The sequence below is a fragment of the Elephantulus edwardii genome, unplaced genomic scaffold (genome assembly GCF_000299155.1).
Source record: "Elephantulus edwardii isolate Elephantulus edwardi_28Jun2011 unplaced genomic scaffold, EleEdw1.0 scaffold00059, whole genome shotgun sequence".
Classification (NCBI taxonomy): domain Eukaryota; kingdom Metazoa; phylum Chordata; class Mammalia; order Macroscelidea; family Macroscelididae; genus Elephantulus; species Elephantulus edwardii.
In genome coordinates, this window is record NW_006399809.1 from 16,622,361 (window position 1) to 16,646,161 (window position 23,801).

The window sequence follows — 23,801 nt, forward strand, 5'->3', positions numbered from 1 at the left end:
TTGCCATCCAGTCGAATATGACTTATGGAAACCCTATAAACAAGACCTGAAGCCTTTCTATAACTATCGTCGTTTATCAAAGTTCACAGAGTTTCCAGAGGGAATAATATAATTTATATGGACCCCTGCATATTTAGAGTTCCTAAAAATGAAAATGTTTGCAGGATGAATGAGTGAAGAATGACTCTAAATGTTTTCAGAAGTTTTTATCTTATCAGGTTCTCCCACTCTCAGAACTAGAAGTTGTTGGTGTGTGTGCCTTTGAGTTGGGACCGACCCATAGCTGACCCTCCAATGGTTTTTCTGAGTCAGTAAATCACACGGAGCACAATTGGTCCACTTTATGCTGCAGAGCAGCAGGTGGAGTTGAACTGCATGCCTTTGGAACTGCAGTGTAGCATCTTACCACTAGACCAATCTGCAAATCTTCAATTTTGGTAGCAGCAAACAAACTTTTTTAAAAAATATTTCTTTTTATTTTACATTGATTTGCATACCAAATTCTTATACATTGTGTTTCATCCATATGCATTGTGTTTCACGCCTTCCTTTATTCACATTGTGTTTCATATGATAATCCCCATACACTGTGGGGTTTGTTTTTTGTTTGTTTAATTTGACACTGGTTTACCTACAAAGTTTGTATTCTTTGCCCCTCACACTGGACCCCCCCCCACCTCTCCACCCCACCCCCTCCTCTACCTGTCAAACCATGCGACCCCATGATTACAAGAAATCTTTTTTGATAAATCTTTTTATTCTTTTTGCAGATTGTTAAATTTGCTAAATCGCAGTTCCATTTGCATCTACCCCATGCCTATTTGACAAATTTTATGATTCTCTTCTAATAAAATAATTTAAAAAGTCAGAGCGGAGTTTAGGGCTGTTGTACATAGGGTCGCTATGAGTCGCAGGCGACTCGATGGCACATAACAACAACAACAACAAGCTTTAATAATAGGGAGCTCTGGTGGCCTAGTGGCAAGAAGCTGCACAGTAATCTTGAAAGCACATGATTCGAACCCGTCAGCTGCTCCGCGGGAGAAGGATGGACAGTCTCCTCCTGTGTGATCAACCGCCTCTGAAAACCCACTGGAGGGTCACTTATGGGTCAGTACCGACTCTATATTGTCAATACTGACAACAAGCTTTAATGTGGTAATCCAGGTCCGCCTCAGTTGCGGATGCAGTATTCCCCTCATTGTCCCTTTCTTGATCTCCTTACACTGATCACATAGGCTTTTTATCTTTACCTAAGACACCATCATCTTGGGCCATCACTTCTCTGGTTCTACCCACCCCCCAAAAGATACCACTTCCTTCATGAAGCCTTCATTCTCATAAGAATTTGTTGTTCCTACCTGTGAGCCAGCTGTGAATCAAATCTTGGAGTGGAAGCAGCAGTCATGTTTGAGGCTCTGAGAAGGACGTTTGTGGATGATGGAGCACTGTTTGGGAGTTCAGGGACATGGCCTCTGGTCCTAGCTCTGCCTCTAGCAGCCCTGGACCTTGTGCCTGGTTACCTAGCCTGCTCCTTCCTTTCCAGTACAATTAGGAGCTTGAGTTAAGGGATTGCTAACATCCTTTTCAGCTCTGGAGTTTTCCATATTCAAATTTGTTTTGCAGTGATAGGAACCCGCTGATTTATGTGCATTTGGGTCAGAATTTGGCTGACTTGTAGCATCAGCAGTTTTACGTGAACAAAATTTTCAATTTCATTAGTACAGCCAAGTTAATTCTGCTGGGTTGGCAATGCTTTCTGAGAGGAGGAGTGGCCACAGAGACCAGAAGTGAGGAAGCTTGCACTGTCATCCTCCCTAAGTAGAGGGTTGACCAGCTCACCCTCAGCTACGTCAATTCTGAAATGGGGATAATGAAACACTAGCTACATTTTGAGGGCTAATGTGTGCTACAGGGAGCGCTGGTGGCTTAGTGGTAAGAAGTTGCTTTGCCAATTCAAAGGCTTGCAGTTGCTCCGTGAGAGAAAGAGGGGAAGTCTCCTCCTGTGTGATTAACTGTCTCTGAAATACTGCTGGAAAGTCAACTATGAGTCCACTCTGACTCAATGGTACACAGCAATAACAATGTGTGTTATAAACTCAATATCTGCCTGGTAGTCAGTCCATGGATGATGGAAGACAATGCTGTGTTATTCCCATTATCAATCATGCATCAGACTGTGTGTTCCACAGGATATTCATCAGCTGATTTTCAGAAATTGGCCTTCTTTCTAGTCCATCTTACACTGAAAGCTCTACTGAAATTTGTGCAGTAACATAAAAATGTACAAGTCTCCACTTATGTGGATAGGCACTGGCCAGCAGTCAAAATCAGGTTTCGTTTGTAAAAGGCAAGAATTCTATCGCTGAACCACTGCTGCCCTCATAAGATGAACGTTGTTGTGGTTTTTTTTTTTTCTGGTCAATGTCATGAAGTTGATCATAGCTTCATAGTAATCCTTTGAACAAATGGGGACTTTGTGCTGTTCTGTACCATCTTCACAATCTCTGCTTGCTTAAGTCCATTGTTACAGTCATTGTGTCAATCCACCTTGTTTTTCTCTCTTTCATGGACTCTCTCCAACGTTCCTGGAATGATGTTTTTTTTCCCAAGGACCAGTGTCTCATTGAGAACATACTTAATGTATGTCAGATGACATTTCACTCTCTTCACTTCTAAGAAGTGTCCTGGTTGGTGGTATTTCTTCCAAGATGTTTGTTCTTTTGGAAGTTCATGGTATATTTAGTACTCTTCTCCAGTTGTTGTTGTCATTGTTGATTGCCTTCGAGTAGAGAACAACTCATAGAGAGCCTATGAACAAAAGGCCTGAAGCCTTTATATAACTATCAACATTTATCATAGTTCACAGAGTATTCCAGAGGCATGTTGTTTAGGAATTGGATGCCACTCCTGCTTACAATTCAAAGACCAGAATTCTTTAGTCTTCCTTATTCATTGTCCAACTATCAGATGCACACAAAGCAACCAGTAGTACCATGTCATGACAATATCATGTGCACCTTTGTTTTTAAACTAATATTCTTGCCCTTGAACACTTTGAAGAGGCCCTCAAGAACAGATTTTCTCTGTGCAACATGTCTTGATTTCTTGGCTATTGCTTCCCACGGTGTTGATTGTGGGTCCAAGTAAAATGAGTCATTGACAATTTCAGTCTGTTCTCCATCTGTCATGATGCTGCCTATTGGACCAGTGGTGAGGAGTTTTGCTTTCTTTATGTTGAGTTGTAATCCGTATTGGAGGCAGTAGTCTTTGATCTTCTTTAGTAAGTGTTTCAAGTCTTCTTCATTTTTTGTAAGCAAGGTTATGGCATCTGCAAAACCCAAGTTGTTGTTGAGTCTTCCTCCAATTCTGATGCCACATTCCTCTTCATATTGTCAAGCTTCTACAGTGGTTTGCTTGTCATACAGATTGAATAAGTATAGAGAAGGCATACAACGTTGAAACACAGTTTTCTTGATTTTAAACCATCCTGTGTTCCTTTGTCCTGTTGAGAAAACTGCTTCCTGGTCTATGTAGAATTTTCACCTGAGAACAATTAAGTGTTCTGGGATTCCCATTCTTCTCAAAGTTATTAATAATTTGTTATGATTCACACAGTTAAATGTCTTTGCCTAGTCAATAAAAGACAAGTAAATATCCACTATTGTTGTTATATGTACCACCAACTCAGAACCTACTCATAGCAGACTCTCCAGTGGGGTTTCAGAGGCTATAAACTGCACAGGAGGAGATTGCCCCTCTTTCTCCCACAAAGCAGCTGGTGCATTCAAATCACATGCCTTAGGTTAGGTAGTGCAACTCCTTATCCACTAGGCCATCAGAGCATCCTGAGCATTCATTGTGTGAGGGAGCTCGGGTGGGCCTAGTGGTAAGAAAATGCACTGTAATCCCCAAGGCACATGGTTCAAATCTACCTTCTCTGTGGGAGAAGGATGGACAGTCTCCTCCCATACAATTTACTGTCCAGAGCTCCCTGAACATTCATTGGAAGGATTAAAAAGAGCAATGGAATGAACCACCAGAGAGGGCCAAAAACTACAAGTCACATGTAAATTCCACCAGGCTGCCCTTGGGCTGGATGTATCTCCTGTCTCTTCTCCCTTAACGCTCCTTGTCTCCATCATCTGGCACCCTCCTGCATGTATACTGGCTGCCTGTGGACAGCTTCCCCATTTCAGAAATGGATCCGCTGGCCTACTGATTCTTCCTGGCCCTTTTTATCCTAGTGGAGATGGTTCCTGAGATATGATCTCCCACAAATCATGAGAACAAAAAGAAGATATTACAGGAAAAAGCAGTGGATGGTAGTACATCAGAAAGGCCTTTTTTTCCTGACAGGGCAGCAAGTGGGATAGAATAGCCTCTGTTGACAGGGCATCCTGGGAGCATCTCACATCTGGTGTGGGCGGGCAGGCGGGAGGGGTTGCCATGCCCAATGGTGCTACTTCCGACGCCCTGCATGCTTCTTCGCAATTTTCTCCTCAACAAGCTGCTGGTAGTGCCTCTGCCAAGTTGTTAAACTGGATCAAGGGCACTGGCAGGCTTCTTGGAGGTCAAAGCAAGCAGTCAGAATCTTATAATTGTTGATGAATGCTCAAGGGAGACAATGCTTTGTTTTTCTCTGATGTTGTCTCTCTTCTTCATCCTTCTCTCCTTTCTGTACGCTGACAAGCCTCTTTGCATTTGATAGTCAGGCTCCTCAGGTAGAATGGAGCCTTGATTATAATTTTCTTCTTGATTGTTTCAGAGCCCTGTGGTGGGCCTCAGGAGAGCTGACCTCAGGGATGACAACACACACACGCACACTCGCACACGTTCAGGGCAGCAGGTACTCTGCATGTGAGATTTTGTCTTCCGTAGCTCAGAGCAGCTGGTGGCTTCTTATCACCTGCAGGACCCAGTCCAAGATTCTCCCATTATCGCAGGCATTGGCTGACCCTTGTCTCATTTTCCCCCTGCTTTTCTGAGTCATAATCCTTAGTTAAGTGATATAAAACTAATTACAGATGGCTGGACACCCCTTCTTCTCATATTTCTGGGCCTGTTTTGATTCAGTGCCTTCCTTCTGGAATGATCCACATCCATTAATCTGTCTTACTCATTCATTTTCAAGATCCAGTTCAGATGCCATCTCTACTATGTAGTCTTCCTAATCTCTCCACAGAGAAGGCCTTAATGACCACTTGACCCATGTTCCCAAAGCCCTTTACTCTCTCATATGGCTTTAAAAATTGTAGTCTTTTATATGTCCTCTGAGGAAAAAGGACAACAAATATGAACTTGACACTCTGGACGCACAATCTGACTCTGCTGTTTACTAAATGTTTGCAAAAGTTATCCAGCTTTTGGGAACCTTCTTCTCTCTGTTATCTGCAAATGTGATTTTTTGGTTTTAAATGCTGTCAGTGAGTTGATTCCAACAAATAGAGACCTAATGTGGCAGGATCACTATAGTGAGTTTTGCTCCCTATAACCTTTATTAAAGCTTTGTCATCCTCCCATGGATCTCTTGGGTGAGTTCAGACTCATAACCTTTCCATTAGCGGCCTGGTATATGAAGATGAAAAACCATTCTTAAGTGTTTTTGTTGAGGATCCTGCCTGTGATGTGCTTGGTATGTGGCCCTAGGTAGTTCCTGGTAACCGGTAGAGGTTATTGGTGTGGTATTGTGACAAGTGCTGAATCATGAAATCTTAGGGATAAAAAGACCTGAGAGGTCACTCCAATGCCTATAAAACCTGATTTCCACTCCCTCATCTGAATGTCATCCAGTTTCTCCTTGAACTTTGTGAGCACTTTGTTTCATGAATGGGGAAGCCTATCTGGTGGTGGAGTTTGAAGTAAGTTGTTCCGCTAAGCAAAAGACCGCAAGCACACTTGTGATCCGAATTCACTGTTGGCTCCTTGGGAGAAAGATGGACAATCAATTCCCATTCATATTAGTATATAAATACCTAACACAGCTTGGGAAACACTGTGAGAGTTCACTGTGACTGAATGGCAAGGAGTAAGCGCTCTGGTAATAGTAGAGTGGTTAAAACACTTGCCTGCTAACCAGCCCAAACTCATGAGCTCTTTTATGGGAGAAAGATGTGGCCATCTACTCTCATAAAGACTTACAGTCTTAGAAAACCTGTATGTGAATTCCATTCCATCCCATAGGATTAGTGTGGGTTATCATTGACTCAATGACAATATATTTCTTTCTGTGTTCAAATAGTGAGAGTGCTGTGGTGTGCTAGTATATAACCTAATTTATCTTAACAACATTTGGAAAATATTTTCAATGAATAGTTGTATTTGTAGATATGCATATGTATTTATGCACATATATGTATTTCGTGATACTTTACCATGTGAGATTTTCTAGAATTTTATTTTAAAAGTTGATTTAGAAAAGTCATAATAGAAATTAACGTTCAAAGTGAAGTTATACGTGGCTTTGTGTTTTCTTAGACCTCGTATTTCCTGGTGAGCTTGCATTTGTTTTGCTTGGCTCTGAGCAGAATGTCACTAAAAATCATAGTTTGTAGTGTTACTGTAATTGTCTAGTCTATTCTGCCTGCCAGTGATGGATTAAAAGAACAAAATCTGAGTGACACACATATGTGTCTAAAACCAGTAATATTTTCCTGATAGAAAGAAGACAAGTTTATCTTCTCATGTGGTTTAAAATAACCGTGAATTAAGAGCAAGGATTTCTAAGTTAGTTGGCAGGATTTTGACCTCAGTTTTCTTATCTGTGAAGTGGGAGGGCTGGCTGAGTACTCAGAGATTCAGTGGAAGGAAGGCAGACATGAGTTCCTTCCTTGATGACCGACTATTCTCTTTCCCTGTTCAAACAGAGAAGTTCTACTTTTATTTATTTTTTTTTCTAGCTGGTATATGCCTTGGAAGGAATTTTTTTATAAGACTTTATTTGAAATAAAAGATTCTGTTCCTTAGACAATTTGAAAACCTGTAATCTAGATTATCCTTAAGATGTCTTTCAGCTCCCTAAGTATTATGACAGCAAATTTACGTTCCTATGAACTTTCTGAGATGTCTCTGGTATTGAACATTTTAATATAATGAAACAAAATCATATGTCAGACCCATCTTGGCATAGTGGTAAGGAGCTGTGCTCTCAATCTGAAGGCATGTGGTTCGAATCCACTGCAAGAGAAAGATGAGCAGTCTTCTCTCCTGAGATTTACTGCCTCTGAGATCCCACAGGAGGGTCAGCTATGGGTCAGTTCTGACTTGGTGGTACATAACAATATATATAAAAAAGATATATATGAATAAACATCTGTATACTAGGCCATATATTTCTATATTGTTGTTGTTGATTGCCATTGATTTGAGGGTGACTCACAACGACTCTATGAACAGAAGACATAATGCCTTTCTCTAACTATCGTAGTTTCTCCAAGTTCATAGAGTTTTCATAGGCATGTGGTTTAGGAAGTGGATGCCACTCCTCCTTCCAAACCTGTCCTACAACTGGGAGCTCCACCAAACAAATTGGTAAACCATTATGGTATTTGATACCCCAATGAAGCAAGGTTTGGCATCACAGCAAACCCAGATTACCTAAGTGGAATAAATTGACGAGGGTTGTACAAGCCTCCAAAATGTAACAGTACTAGTCTCACATAGCTTAAGTGTCATCAGCATATATATTAAGATAATATGTGTGTTGTTGCTATGTGCCACTGAGTTGGAGCCCACTCATGGCTTACTGCCCAGTAGATTTTCAGAGGCTATAAATTGCTTTGGAGGAGATTGTCCAATTTCCCCCCAAAGAACAGCTGATGGATTTAAACTGTGTGCCTTTAGTTGGTAGCACAACTTTATGCATATATATTCTTTATGTTCCCTATTTGATTTTCTTAATTGTAGTAGAAAAATGGTCCCCTTTTTCCTTCCAAAATACACTTTTCTCTGACAATCAAAATCCCACAAATGCTAGAGCAGAGTCATAAGCATAGTGTATGTATTTAATTCTTTATCATTTTAATCTTTCATCCTTGGCTAGCTCTTAAAGAAACTATGATGTAGTTAAAGTGCATACTCAGCAATATCCTTCTCAATTTTCAGCATTTCCTTTCCCCAACTCTCTCTACATGTCCTCATAGAATTGTGAAGGTGGAAGGGATGTAAGAACTTTTTTAATTTTCCTAAATGTTCTCCTTTGTGAAAAACTGTGGAGGGTAGACACATTTACCTCAGATTAGCTGAAGAATTGTAACTCAGACTCTAAGTAGTTCAAATCCACCAGCTATTTGGCAGGAGGATGGGCAATCTCCTCCTGTGCCATCAACTGCCCCTGAAAAACTGCTGGAGGGCCACCTGTAGGTCACTTTCGACTTGATGGAACACAACAATTCCAACTCCAGGCTTCTCTAGTTTACTTCTCTTTCTGGTAAGTCTATATAACAACTTCCTGATGCTTTAGTTTTCTTATTTTCCTATTGCAAAATCCGACTAATCTACCTGAGAAAGTTGTTGAGTGGGCTGAGAATCCTCGGGACAATGCTTAGGCCATAAAGAGTTTCCAGTACCTGTTTGCCATCGTTATTATTATCTTTACTATCCTTCTGTATTCTTACGTCCATCTACCAGTGGTATAAATAGATGGAAACATTTCACTAAGGAACCATACTTCTTTCCTTTAACCTCCAAACAATAACTGACATATTTGTTCCCCTGGTATCCCATTCCCATAGATCATTGCTCCCTTCTTAATCACACTGAGTAGGTTGTTAGTTTTGTGTGTCTTTAAGTTGGAATGGACTCCATAACTGACCCTCCAGGGGGTTTTCAGAGGCAGCAAATCTTACAGGATTTGCCCAGCCTTCTCCCACGGAACAGCTGGAAGGTGGTTGGTATTCAGATAAAGGAGTTCCATGCTGGCTGCTTACCGCTAACTCGGACCACTTGAAATGCCTTGTGGTTGCTGTTAGTTGCTGTGGAGTCTGTCCTCCTTCTGCAGAGTTTTTTGGGTGGTCTGTAAGTTGCAGCTTTGTGAAGCAAAACTGTTTGCCACTTCTCAGCATCCACCTCCAGCCATCCCTTAAGGACTCACTCACCCAACAGCGACCCCTCTGAGGAGTATGTGGCATACATCCGCGGGAACGGAGTTCATCAGCCTCCTTCCTCATGCAGTTGGTTTCTTCATTTTTTGCACAAAGGGGTGTGTGTGTATGTGTGTGTTTGTGTGTGTGTGTGAGAGAGAGAGAGATGTGTGTGTAAGAGAGAGACGGGGGGTGTGAGAGAGACAGGGTGTGTGTGTGTGTGTGAGAGAGAGAGAGAGAGAGAGAGAGAGAGAGAGAGAGAAACACTCCCATTAGTCAAGGAAATACGAGGACTTTACAAATGAGTTGTGTGACAACTTTAGTTCCTGTCAACTGCTTTAATATTTCAAAATGGACCCGGCTCTTGCGGGCGTCTGGTGAGCGCAGTAAATAAAAGCTCCAGTCAGAACCTCGCTGAGCCTGGCTCCCGGCTCCTGCTCTTGCCTCTCCAGCCCTCGGGAGGACAGGAGGATACAACAGTTTCCTTGCTTGGATCTCTGTGCCTGGCGTCCTGTTGCAATTAGGTGTGGATTCGTGGGTGGGGGTCCCATGAGCGCACTGCCTGGGGGCCTGTGCTCTGGGGAGGTGGCGGGTCTGCTGTACTGAACCCGATTTGAGTCCATTTGGGGTGGACAGAGGCTCGGGCACCCTTCCCCCTGTGCGCCCGCTGTGAGACCAGACGCTGGTCCCAAGCGCTGACAGAGGACTTTTCGCTCAAGTTGTCAGTTTTCTTGCTTGTCAGCAGAGCTGCTGGTAAGTGAAAGAAAGCAGAGAGGGGGTGCACCAGCGGCAGCAGAGCAGCGGGAGAGGGGTGCCGGGGGAGACGCGGAAAAGCCGAGTGGGGCGCAGGGCGGAGCGCAGCGGGTGTGGGCGGCCTCCAGCCAAACCCCAGCCCCACGCTGGCAGCTCCTCGAACAGCTCCCCCCGCTGGACTTCACCTTTCTCCTCCCTCCTCACTTTTCGCTTCCCTTATTTTACGCTCTGCTCTCCGCTCTTCCCTCCTCATCCTCCAATTTACACCCTGATTCCTTGGTTTTGCTATAAAATAAGTGAAAGTGCTTGCCCCAGCATAGCTTCCGTCAGCCCTGGGCATTTTCCTGTGACCATGCCTGGTACTCACAGCTGCCCTGGGGGCGCACCTGGAGTGGGGATCTCGCATGATCCCAGCCTGCTCTAAACCTAGGCTTGGGGAGTACGGAGGGGGGAGCGCACGAAGAGGGTGCAAGGCAGAGGCATCCAGTGCCTGGCTGGGGATCACCCAGACCCACAGTTAGCAGGGAGGGGACAAAGCAAACTCTTTTAAACTCACCCCTAGTGATAACTTGCCGTTATGGAGTCACCAACCAAGGAGATCGAAGAATTTGAGAGCAACTCCCTGAAATACCTGCAACCAGAACAGATAGAGAAAATCTGGCTGCGCCTCCGAGGACTGTGAGTAAATCTATTTATTTCTCTTACCCAGTTCCCCTCTGCCATCATTATTTTACTACATAGTCCCAGTTCCAACTGCATGGCTCCCTAAACACAGCGGTACAAGTTCCACCCTTGCTTTCCTGTTAATTACAGTCACTGCTACCTTTCAGCAGAGGGACAGACAACTGTCTTTCTGAGCACCCAGGATGTCTTGTTATTTTCAAGTCATGCTTTTTTGGGCGAAGGGGATTTGCCACTTGATAAGACAGTTGTAATAGTTCTATAAGCACAAAAGTGTTTGCCACTGGAGAGAAGTTGGGGATCCTAATTAGGGACTTCTCTTAATCTGTGGAAGATGTTTGCCCAGCACATACATCAATGCTTGGGCAAGTGGTTCAAATTCAGCAAAAGTTGTAGCTAGTAAATTATCTTCTCTCCTCAGCTCAGTTTCAATTTCTGATATTATCTAGTAGAAAAATGCATACTGGAAGGAGAAGTTTTTGAGGGGGAGGTAGGCATTTGAAGCAATAATTGGAATATCCTGGTGATACTTGGACAGTGAAATACATTTGTTTCCATAACGGTGCTCTGTGTTGTCTGTGGACCAGTGGGCAGATATCTTCACATTTCACTCACTTCTTTGGATTCTGTCTCATTTTGGGTACCAAGGAAATGTAGTCTGGAAGTCTTCCTGTCAACTCTCCTAATAAGCTTCATTGCCATCTATTTAAACGGGAAACCATGACCCTTAATTGGAGTTTTTAATTGCCAGCTACAGTGAATAGAGACTGTAAACCTATTAGAAGTCTTGACTTTCTCCTGAAGGCTTAGGTTTGAACCATGCAGTTCTTTGGAGCTATGTTTATAGCACTCTCCTGTTCTGTGCAGAGAACATTGCATTCGATTAGGCTGTGGTACACGTAGAAAATTTATTGCTTTCAGAAACTCTGTGTCTGTGGCATCTCAGTGTATATTGTACCACTGCTTCACTGCCATCCACATAAGGAGGATAATGTTTACATACACTCAGGAGCTGCTTCTCTTGGGCGGATTTACAATTCATACTCACTTCTTCAGCTACCATGAACAAGTGTTGGTCCAAATCTTGGAGGCTGAGGTGGGAACTTGTGCAAAAAAGCATTTAGCTCTTAACAGTAACCTGTCTTGTAGCTTTTTCTGTTTCATATCTGTTAGGTTTCTCTCCCAAGGTCTTGCAGTATGATATGTTTGCATTTTCATTGTCTAGGTTCTCTAGCTACCCAGCCCCTAGTGCCTTTCCAGATAAAAGGTGTAGGTAGAGCCTTCTGTCAATGTGTGCTTCTTTAATCCTTCTCCTTTCTCTCCTTATAGAAAGGTCCTTCCCCTCAGCAATCCTATGCATTCTTTAACTTCACTATCTAATTTGAAAAGGACATGTTACTGTTACTATATTTTCACTACCATTCAAGAAACATCTTGTACTACTACCTGGCATAAGTCTGCTATTATAGAAAGGTATGGAAAGCTGTCCACAAAGGAAGAAATATTCTTTGAGCGTAACTAGAGATGTAAGAGTGGAGGGAAAGTAGGAATATAGAATGGAAAAACAAAACAAAATTGTGAGACTGTTATAAGTTGCTAGAGACTCTGGGTATGAAAAGACTTGTTCCTCCATTCAATTTGGAATAATACATTTGTAGGTCACAAAAATAGAAACCCTTAGGAGACAGAAGGGTGTGTATGAATTTGTCAGTGCAACAAACTCTAGGTCAGAAAAAGGAAATTGCTCTTTCAGCTTTTAGAAAAGTCCGATAGCCATAGTTAGGTTTATATATCAATTTATTACCAAGAAGCTCTTCAGGAAGGGTGTTGATAGTGGCCACAGATGGTCAGACATTCATTCATCTTGTGTAAGAACCATCTAAGCCCAAGATTTGATTCTTTCATGCCTAGACTGTGTAGTATTATTTCATCTTCTTGTCAGTTTCCCCTTAATGAACTTAGTGTTTAATTTTAACTTCCCCTGTTAGAATTTAAGTTCTATGAAGACAAAGACTTTGCTCTTCTTTACTTCTGTATTTCCAGGGATTAGAATAAAGTTTAGGGAGCTCCAAGAGCCTACTGGTAAGGAGTGCACTAGCAACCAAAGGCACGGGGTTGGAATCCACCAGCTGCTCCATGGAAGAAGATGAGTAATTTCCTCTTGTATGATTTATAGTCTGAAAACACACTAAAGGATCAGTTATGAGTCAGTTCTGACTCAATGGCACATAACAAGGATAGAGTCATCAGAACAGAGCAAGTAAGCATTGCATGGTTGAAAATCAGGAAAGGTGTATGCATGTCAAAGACGTATCCCATCTCCGTACATTTTTTTTTATTATTAAATTTTATTAGTTTCAATGTACATTCACAGGGATTCTGGGCTTTCACTCCTTCATTGCCGCACCATTCTCTCCACCCTCCTCCCCAGTTTGTTCTTCTTCCCCGCCATCCAAATGTCTGTTTTAATTGTCCAGTTGCCACAGTGCTTGTCAAAGTCAGTTCTGATTAATCTCCTCTGTCGGTGTGTCCTTTGCCATTCCCTATCACTCCTCCCTGAGAGAGACTTCACCCTGAGTCATAAGGAAAAGGGGATGGCGTATTCTCTTAGCTACTTCCTGCTGAAAAGGGACGCTGTGGGTTTCAGGGTGAAGATCTTCTCTCACTACTCTAAAGGGCCCCTTTGGCAGTAGGAAACACATGGACTATTATGGAGATTGATTTTGGAATTTAGATGCACTCTTATTGATTGTGCTTGGCCGTACATGTTCATATCCTTGAAGATGTATCATGGGGGTGTTGCAACCTAGAAGACACAAATTTGACTAACAAGTTATAAGTACATGAGTCAAAAATTATGGAAAAGTAAAAGAAAGGATTCTTTCATTGTTTTACAAACCCTCCCCCAGGTCCCCTCCACCATGTAGCCCTCACTTTAGACTCCTGTGATGACAGAAATACCTAGTCATATATCTCTTTTAAACAGTTTTCTCCCTCCTCTGTTTCAGTGCAGTATACATTATTGAACCCATCTTACTCAGTCTCTCCCCAACCCCAAGGACAGTCCCATTCTACAACAGTGGCATCATGTAATATTTGTCCTTTTGTGACTGGGATATTTCACTCAGCATAATGTTCTCCAGAGTCAACCATTTTGAATAATATTGCATGAGTTCCTTGTTTTTTAATGCAGCATAGTATTCCATTGTGCGAATATACCACAGCTTCTCTAGCCATTCGTTTGTTGATGGGCACTTAGGTTGTTTCCAACTCCTTGCTGTTGTGAACAAAGCTGCAATAAACATGGGTGTGCATATATCTGCTTGGATGTCAGCTCTGGTCTCTTCAGGGTATATTCCCAGTAGTGGAATTGCTGGGTCAAATGGTATCTCTATTTGCAACTTTTTGAGAAAGCGCCATACTGCTTTCCACAGGGGTTGCACCATTTTACACTCCCACCAACAGTGAATCAGGGTTCCAGTTTCCCCACAGCCTCGCCAGCATTTGTTGCTTGCTGTTCTGTTAAATTTTGCTATTTTGACTGGGGTGAGATGATATCTCATAGTTGTTTTAATTTGCATCTCTCTTAGGGCTAGGGATTTTGAGCATTTCTTCATGTGCTTGTTAGCCATCTGAATGTCGTCTTCGGTGAAACATATCAGATGGACTTATATCCAGAATTTATGAAATACTTGAGCACCACAACAAGATAAAGGTAAATAATCCAATAGAAAAATGGGCACAGGATCTCCGTACATTTTTTATCTATACACAGAACAGATCATCCAGAGGACTGGGCTCTGTGAGGAGGATTGTGGAATCAGAATTAGAGGAAGACTCATCAGCAATCTGTGTTACGCAGATGACACAGTCTTGCTTTCTGAAACTGAGAGGAGGACCTGACGCATTTTCTTCAGGAGGTCAAGGACTATAGTATTCAATATGGACTGAAGTTCAATATCAAGAAAACAAAAATTCTCACCACTGGACCAATTTGACAACACCATTACAGATAAAAGATTGAGATCATTAACAATTTCAGTTTGCTTAGTTTTGTAGTCAACTCTCTTGACACCAGGAGTAAGGAAATAAAAAGACAAATTACATTAAAAAAAGTCTACTGTCAGGGACCTCTCCAGAGTTCTGAAGAGCAATGATGTCACTCTAGAGACTAAGGTACACCTGATACAATAATGTTTTTCACAGTTACTTGCTAGGCATCTGAAAGGTGGAGAATGACAGAAGAAGAATCGATGCCTTTGAATTATGGTTCTGGAGAAGAGTAATGTACCACGGTTTTCCAAGAGAACAAACAGGTCTGACCTAGAGAGGATGAAACCAGCTTGCTCCTTGGAGGCAAGGATTTTGAAGTTCTGTCTTCACATACTTTGGGACATCATGCTTGGAATGGAGAAGGGATAGCGTAGGAGAAGACCCTGGATGAGATGGACTGACACAGTAACTGGGGTAATGGAGCTAGGTGTGTCAGAGATGCTGAAATTGACTCAAAACAGGACATAATTCAGAGCTATTGTACATAAGATTCCTATGAGTTGTAGGCGACTTGCCAGCATATAACAACAATAATGTAGGTGCTCAATCAGTATCTATTGATGGAAGTATAAAGACTAAAATGTAAAGCTTTTCATATTTAAAATGAAAATAAGTGTATGCTTGAAACACTCATCAGGAGCTAGATAGAAAGCAGGCTTTATTAACACCATTAACTAGAACTGAACACAGAAATATATACTGAGAGAAGAATTGAGCAAAATGTGGAAAAGCTGTAACCCTGGGCTAAGTTCCACTTTTGCGTTCACCCAGGTCTTTCCCTCTCATCCTGTACATAGCTGCTATTGAGTTGGTCCTCACCTCAAAGCTAACCAACTCCTACCTAGTCAGTCTCCTGTCATCCTTGTGACCAGTTATGAATCAGACTGTTGTGGTCCACAGAGTTTCTAATGATTTGCTAAAGTAGACCCCACAATTTCTTCCTGGTATGCCATAGTGTAAAAGCTTCACTGAAATCAGCTCACTGTCCCTGGCACACACAAGATAGACAAGTGGTATCTATGCAAGACGAGCCTTGGCCAAGAATCAAACCCATGTGTACCATATGTAAGACAAGAATTCTACTGATCAGAAGTGTCCTCTTTCCACCCTTCATTGGTCCCCTTTTCTGAGGTGTTCATTAGCAACAAGCTAATTGGTGTGGCTGTCATTGCTAAGACTCTGCAGTCTGGATGATACTAGGACTGGTCTTGTGTACTATTACAACCTCCACCATGCACGCTTGCCTTATTTTTCTTCTGAGCTCTTCTCACCATCTCAGCTGATTATTTATTTGCCTATTATATTTATCACCCTAGAATCCGTGAAGACGGAAGGGTTTTTTATTTGCTTTGGAGTCTGGTATACACTCAGGGCCTACAATACTCTCACTCATTCCCATGGAGTCAGAAGGACTCAGAGCTGACCCTGAGTGGGTTTTTGGAGGCTGTAAATGGCACAAGAATAGATGACCCTCTTTCTCCCTCAGAGCTGCTAGAGAGGGGCTTCCTTTGAGTTAGTGGCTCAGCTCCCTGGATATTGGGTTGCTAGAGCTCCCTTGCAACTTGGAACACATTGAATACTAGCATGTTATTAAAGTATTTATTAACAAATTATTAAAATATTTGAAACCTAGATCTGCTGTATGTTTCTCTAGAAAAGAATTAGAAAAATACTCTTAATCAAGTAAGGGAGCTTTGATGACTTAGTGATAAGCAGTTGTGATTTCAAACCTAAGGCACCCAGGTTCACATCCACCAGCAGATCTGTAGGGAAAGGTAGACAATCTCCTCCTGTGTGATTTCCTGTCCCTGAAATCTCACTGGATGGTCAACTAAGAGTGGGTCTTGACTTGATGGTATAGAATAACAACATAAACATTGTAGCATCATTGACATGCATTAATATTAGAAATGTGACATTTATATTCTAACTACTCTGGCTGAAATGTTTAAAAAAAACCCAAAACCCTGCAAGTTTAGGTGTTGATGATTTTGATGGCATCCCATTGGCCTTGAAGAAGTGTTGTGCACTAACAGAGAGGCCCCTGTGTTGTAAGGGGTGGGTACCCCCTCAGGGGTGGGTACCCCCCACCCCCGGCTTCTCCCCACAGCGCTCACTCGTAGTCACTTTCTACATTTCTGTGAGATCATCGAAGGGAACAAACATACCTGAACTTTCTTAGCTAAGTCTGTGTCTGTCACTGGGATGCTCCCCTTTGACTTTCCTGTGATGAGCCCCATTCTTGCTTTCCCACCAGCCTCCATTCTCCCCCTACGGGCTGTTGTCGTGCCTCTTCTCTCTGTAGGAGTGGGTGGAATCTGTTAAGGGCCCCTCCCAACTACTGTTTTGTTAGGGAATCATCACACCAGAGATGATATGACCGTGAATGTGCTTGTTCCCCTGATGACGCCGTGTAGCAGCTCAGGTTTGAACAGCTGGGTCATGGTCCACACTGCTTTCTCACCAAGAATTTTCCGTTGCCAGCAGGCTATGTCGTCGTTGTTGTTGTTATGTGCCATCAAGGTTATCTATATGATAATACAAAGGTGCTTCCATGCAATTTTGGGGTTTGTGTTTTTGGTTTTGTTTTTTTCCCCCCTTTTCATTTGAGCACGAAAAATAGGTCTCATTAAGCTGAATTCCTCCTTTTGACATTCATTTATTGTCAGATTTGTAATTATGCATATTTATTATGCATAATTACGAGGTAGTCAGTGTAATAAGTTTTGTGCCTACACAGCATTCTCTATGAAGATGATGATTTTTTGCCTATTTTGTTAAGCAAGTTTGTAATATAAAAACTGTAACATACCTTTATAATATAAAGAATGGCTATTAGGTTAATTATGCTGATGTTACTCTTAGAAGACCGGGCAGCTGCTGTTTTTTTTTCTGCCAGGCAAGCTTCCCTAGCCCATATTATAGAAACAGGCTGTGTCTCCTTGCCAGAACCCCTACTCCTGCCGTAGAGATGAGCTCATGGTCCAGCACTAGCCCATCCAATGCCAATAGCCTTCTACCTTTCTAGCAGCAGCAGGTGGTCCCGTTGAGGGCATGGAATCCAAACAGAGGTATTCGAGTCCTTGCATGAGGTTTGTATATTGATGGGAGAGACTGTTTTCCCTTTCTCCTGGTTTTGCATAGTGGTTGCCATTGGCTCCATTTTCCTCTTCAAGGAGAAGACTTTTCTATGATCTGAGACATGAGGCCAGTGCTCAGAATGAAGCAGATGGGAAAGACAGAGAAGTAATCCCTGGTCCACTCGCAGAGAGTCCAGTTCCTGTGGATGTTTCTCTGTGCCTGCCAATTATTCCAGTCATATGAGCCCATCAGTTTCTGCTTATTCTTGTTTTCAGTTTGGTTTCTCCAAAACATCTTAGTAATCCCACTGAAGAACAAAGAATAAATATGGCTTTTTTCAAACTATGCATCAAAGATTATGGGAAACATGACAAAGAAACTTGAATCTTTGATACTGTATTTCTTACTTAGCTGTCTTGTTACGTATTTTCTCTTTACTTATCTGAATTTTTAGTAGTATGACTAATGTTCAGGCAACATTCAGGCTACTCATTTAACATTTATATTATGTGCCAGGAACTTTGCTAAGCCCTGGATATGCAAAAGGGAGTAAGCTATTTCCCTGCCCTTTGGAAATTTACAGGCTGTAGGAGAGGCTGACATGGCTACCGGAGGCTTGTCTGGTGATTTCCCCTCTCTGAGAGGGTCAGAGCAGGTGTCACAGGCATGCAGTGATCTGTGAATTCATTCAGTGAGAGTCTGTGAATCTCAGGGAAGAAACTTGCACAGACTTTTCTCATCGTTGCCAGAATTTTGCAAAGATGTATGGAATGCAGAGATGACATGGAGTCATCCAGTCATCTCCGAATAAATCAGTTTGGGATTCTGAGCCATTTTTATGGACCCTTGGAAAAATGGCCTGAATTTGATGGTGGCATAGCTTGGATCTCAGCATCCTCTATGCTCATGGCTCATTGATAATTCAAAGAAGGGCATGTGATTGCATCTAGGGCTAGTGTTCAGCGTGGAAATCTCCCAGGTTGTGCCTTCCCCCACAGACCAACCCACAAGAGCCTTATTTACTTTCCTTAAAAGGTTTCTGTGTGATATCATCTTGCAGCTCATTTAGTGCAATACTGAAGGGTAGACATGATGGAGGGAAGGGTGTGGGCAGAGGTACAGAGGTGTGCAGGATTTTGACACAGGAGAGGAATGAGAGAGAAAATAGAGAGAGGAAAGCATAGACTAGATGATGATACGTAGATTGCTTTTAACATTTTGTTGTGGGGTTTTTTTTTTGTTTTTTAAAAGAACATTTCTATTTTATAGTGGTTTACTTACAAAGTTCATATATATTGTTTTAAAATTTTTATTATTTAAAACATAATTTTAATTTAAAATTATTCATGCTTTAAGTTCAAGGAGGCACATATTTAAACAGAATTGCTAAGTTTTGGGATTTTATCCCTTAGATTTTAAGAACTTGTGAAGATTTAGCAACACAAGATTTAAATTTTAAAACTTTTATTCTGAAAGGATTGTGTAGGAATGATTTGAGGTGAAACTTATGACCCAGAGAAGAGTTGTAGAAGGTGCCTGAACTAAGGTAGTGTCATGGAAGATCAACACATTTGAGGTACATTTGAAAACAGAACTGGCACAATCTGAATTTGGAACTGAGGAAGGAGGTGTTGTCTTTTTGGTCCAGTTTTTGAAGACTTGGTGCCTTAGTGAGTTTGGCGTCAGTTGCCTCGTTAGGTACCGAAGGAAGGAGAACAGCTTGGATAAAGAATGATGAACATGGGTTTATGCATGTGTAGGCTCTGGGATGTCCAAGCAGTTGCTGGTGATAACGTTCTAGAACGATAGCAAGAATTCTGATCAGGAGTCTTGGTTGAAAATCTGGGAGAAAGGTCCTTGATAAATGTGAAAAAATATTTCTAGAATAATTGTAAAAGTTAATTGTTTCTCCCAATCCCAGTTGTGCATTTAGTGTTTGAATTGATCTTCCTAGTTTTCTACTTTATTGAGAATTTTCATATGGCTCAGCATGTTTTCATCAGAGTCCTATTATACACCAGGTACCAGGGGCTTCACTGGTAGCTTTGTGACAGGATTCTTGCTTCACATGTGGGAGACTCTGATTCCTGTCTTGTCCAGCCAGTCTACCAAAGGAAGTATGTGTTGTTTGGATTATGACCAGGCTTTAAGAGAGCATCCAGACTAATGAGGGCTAAGAAGAAAGCCTTAGAGAGCTGCTTTCGGAAATCAGCCATTGAAAACCCTGGGGTCCCAATAGTCTGATCCACAACTGATCATGGGGCCAGGCAGCAGCTTGTCCCCTTGTAAATGGGACTGACATGGGACTGAGGCAGAGCTGACAACAGTCGGTCACAACAACCAAAAACTTCAGAGGGAGAAGGAACATGTTATAAGAAAGACTAACCTTAAGGAAATTTAGGGTTTATTTAAGGAGACAAGACAGATGAAAGACAAGACATATGAAAAGCTAAGCAACAATAAAAAGGGAGGACTTGAATTAATTCCTAAGTGAACGTTATTGACATTGCATAATGGAGTTCAGAGAAGGAAGACGTGTGTTCAAGGGATTGATTTTGATTTTGGTATTTCTTTTCCTCATGAAGATCAGGCTATATCCCCATAAAATACACTCTTATTGTACATTCATTCCATGGGAAAAGAAAGAAACATTAAAAAGAGTAAGCCGATTCTCAAGGAGCCTTGGTGGTGCAATGATTAAACCACTTGTAGCCTAAAGGTCCCTTGTCTGAACTCATTCACTTCTCCCAGGTAGAAAGATGTGACAGTACAATTCTAGAACTATTATAGCCTTGGAAAACTAGTGAGAGAGTTCTACCTGGTCTTGTTGGATCTCCATGAACTGGAATCAGTGGGATTATATGAAATAGATTCTCATATCTAGAGTGGACTTTTATTTATTTGGATAGTAATGCAGTATATTTCTGCAAATGGATACACTGCTGGAAGCATTCAATTGTGTGTGCCCAAAATTTGAAAGACATCTAGCTACATGGACAACTGGCTGTAAGAGATCCATATGCATGCCTTTCCAAAGAAAAGTAACCCAGCAGAAGTTATTGAGCATATCCTTAGTATCACACACATAGAAAATTTTGCTGATGATAAGTCAAGATGATCAGAACTACACTGACATGAAACTACTGAAATATAAGCTAGACTCAGAAGAGGACTGAGTACCAGGGATGTCATTGCTAAGGTCAGATGGAACTTGGCTGAAAGCAGAGAATACAAGAAAGATATTTATCTGTGTTTTATTGACCATGCAAAGACATTAGACCGTGTGGACCATAACAAATTATAAATAACATTGCAGAGAGTGGGAATTTTACAGCACCTAATTATGCTCATGTGGAACCTGTTCATATACCAAGAGACAGTTGTGTGAACAAAATAAAAGGATATTCTGTGGTTTATAATCAGGAAAAATATGTATATGGGCTGTATCATTTCACGATACTTATTCATTCTGTATGTTGTTGTTGTTACGTGCCGTCGAGTCGCTGAGAAAAAAAAATAATAGGTTATATGAAAATGAATGTCACATCAGGATGAAAGAAAGATTCACTCATTAACGTCCTACAGTGTGCAAATGGCAAAAACTTGCATTCTAAAAACAAGGAAAACTTAAAGTTCTTGCTGATGAATGCCAAACACTGTGACTATCACAGTATGGATTGCACTTTAATATATAGAAAAAAAAGTTTTCACAACTTCTTGTTGTTATGTGCCATTGAGTCACTTGCGACTCATAGCGACCCTATGCACGACAGCCCTAAACTCTGCTCTGTCCTGTGCCAGTCGTGCTGTCTCTGACACTCCCATCCCAATAACCCCAGTCACTGAATCAATCCACCTCATAGAGGGCCTTCCCCTCTTGCGCTGTCCCTCCACCCTCCCCAGCATGATGTCCTCCTCCAGGGATCGGTCTCTCCTCACAACATGTCCCAAGTATGTTAGACGGAGCCTCAGAATCCTTGCCTCCAAAGAGCCACCCGGTTTAACCCTTTCCAGGATGAATCTGTTTGTTTTCCATGCAGTCCATGGTACTCTCAATACTCTTCTCCAGCACCACAGCTCAAAGGCATCAATTCTCCTTCTATCCTCCTTAGTCATTGTCCAACTCTCTGATGCATAACAAGTGATTGCGAAGACCATGGCCTGTATCAGATGCACCTTAGTCTCCAGAGAGACACCATTGCTCTTCAGTACTTTGGAAAGGTCCCTAACAGCAGACTTTCCCACAGCAATGCGCCTTTTAATTTCCTGGCTACTGATGCCAAGAATGTTGACTGTGGAGCCAAGCAAACTAAAGCTGTGAACAATCTCAATCTCTGAAAACCCTTTCACAACTAGACCCCCCCCCAAAAGTCCATGATGCTATATGGAGAAAAGAATAGCGTTTGCAAGAATTTTATTTTAATTGGATCCATAATCAACACTCCGTGGTGGCATCATCATGTTACATTGGGAAATTCTGAAAAAGACCATTTTAAAGTATTTAAAAAAAAAGATGTTATTTTAAGGACTATGGAGCACCTGACCTAAGCTATAGTATTTTCAGTTGCCTCATATCCATGGAAAATCAAGTCAATGAATGAAGAAGACTGCAGCAGAATTGATGTCTTTAAATTATGGTGCCAGTAGAAATATTAACTCTACGATGGATTGCCAGAAAAAAATGAACACATATATTTGAGAAGAACTGCATGCAGTCAGAGTCTCCTTAGAGAAGAAGGGCAGGGAGCTCTGGTGGCCTAGTGGTAAGAAGCTGCACTGCAATCCCAGAGATACGAATCCACCAGATGCTTTGCTGGAGAAGGAGGGACAATCTCCTCCTGTACCAGTCAGATCCAATTTGATGGTACACACATACAAGAAATAATAAAATAAAATCAATAAAAAAATTTTTTAAAAAAGAAGGAAGAAGGGCAGGACTTCATGTCACCTACTTTGGCTGCACTATCAGGAGGGACATCATACTTGGTAAACGAGAATGCAAGCCGAAAAGAGAAAGACCTTGGGAATAAATTGACATGGCAGCTGCAACAGTTGGTTCAAACAGCAGCACCTGTGAAATGGGGTGTGACCTGGTGGTGCTTCATTTTGTTGTATAGGATTGGAAATTATTCCATACTATCTAATGTTAACAGTGCAGTTAACCATATCATCACTTGCTAATAATAATAAATTGGTTCTATTTTTACTGGTTAATTGTATCTCAATATTTAGCAACTACTAGAAAAACCAGCTACTTAAACTTATGGCCTTTGAGTTGGAACAACCCGAAGGTCACTCTCCAGCAGGTTTTTAGAAGCTGTACATGACTGTAAATTTGGAAGCGATTGCCCATTTCTCCCACAGAGAATCTGGTGGATTCGAACTCCCAGGCGTTGGCTTGTCAGCACAGCTCCTACCCCCTCGGTCAGAGCTCTCTCTATAGCAGCTACGTGTCTGTAACTTTGACCAGGGTTTTTAGTATGCCTCTGTTGGTTGGGAAGCAGTCCTGCCAGAGGGGTTTCTGTCTTTTTAGTTCTAGTTTTCTGTGGCTAATGGACAGTCATTTTCCTTACTTCTAGTGCTCCCATATGGAAGGCAAGTGCCTATATGACCAACCTCAATGGCTTTTTTGAGAAACAAAGGGAAAAAAATTATTAAATATACAGCACATAAAGTAGCCCATGACAAACTTTGAGAATGACCATCACAATTTTTTGTTGTGGTGAAATTTAGGAATGAAGAATTCTATTTCTGAAGAACCCTATCTATATAAAAAAATAAATTATTGTTTGTGCTTTTATTAGAGAGTGCTTCTTATCGAAAGACCTCCTAATAAAGTTATTCAACAATTCAAATGCGTCTTCATGAATGTAGGAAAAACTCATTCTTACAAAGTATGAAGAAATGTAGGGGGTAATTCAGTAAAGAAAAAGCTATGTTTGCAGGTAATGATTTTATGTATTTGAGTGACTGTAGACCCTTTCAGTATATACTCATAGGCAAACATGTAGAAAACTTATCCACTATTCAGTCACTACTCGTTTTCCTAGGACATATTATGTTTCTCCATAATAGAATTAGGAAATATTCATAATCACTCAAGGGAACTATAGTGGTTTAGTGGTGAAGAGTTGTCCTGCTAATCTAAAGGTA

General features: G+C 41.6%; 1 protein-coding gene across 3 annotated transcripts in view; it reads left to right on the forward strand.

Moving 5' to 3' along the window:
- PDE1C (phosphodiesterase 1C, calmodulin-dependent 70kDa) overlaps positions 1–23,801 on the forward strand; it is a 718,015-nt gene that overhangs the window by 309,052 nt on the left and 385,162 nt on the right. The window contains exon 1 of one of the 3 annotated variants that reach the window (XM_006887614.1): positions 10,410–10,511. The exons of 1 other annotated variant lie outside the window; for it this stretch is intronic. In XM_006887614.1, the coding sequence (XP_006887676.1) occupies positions 10,411–10,511 (101 nt within the window). In that variant the 5' untranslated portion in view covers position 10,410. Of the gene's footprint in view, positions 1–10,409; positions 10,512–23,801 lie in introns of those variants that run through there. One more of the 3 variants, XM_006887613.1, reaches the window with a different exon arrangement.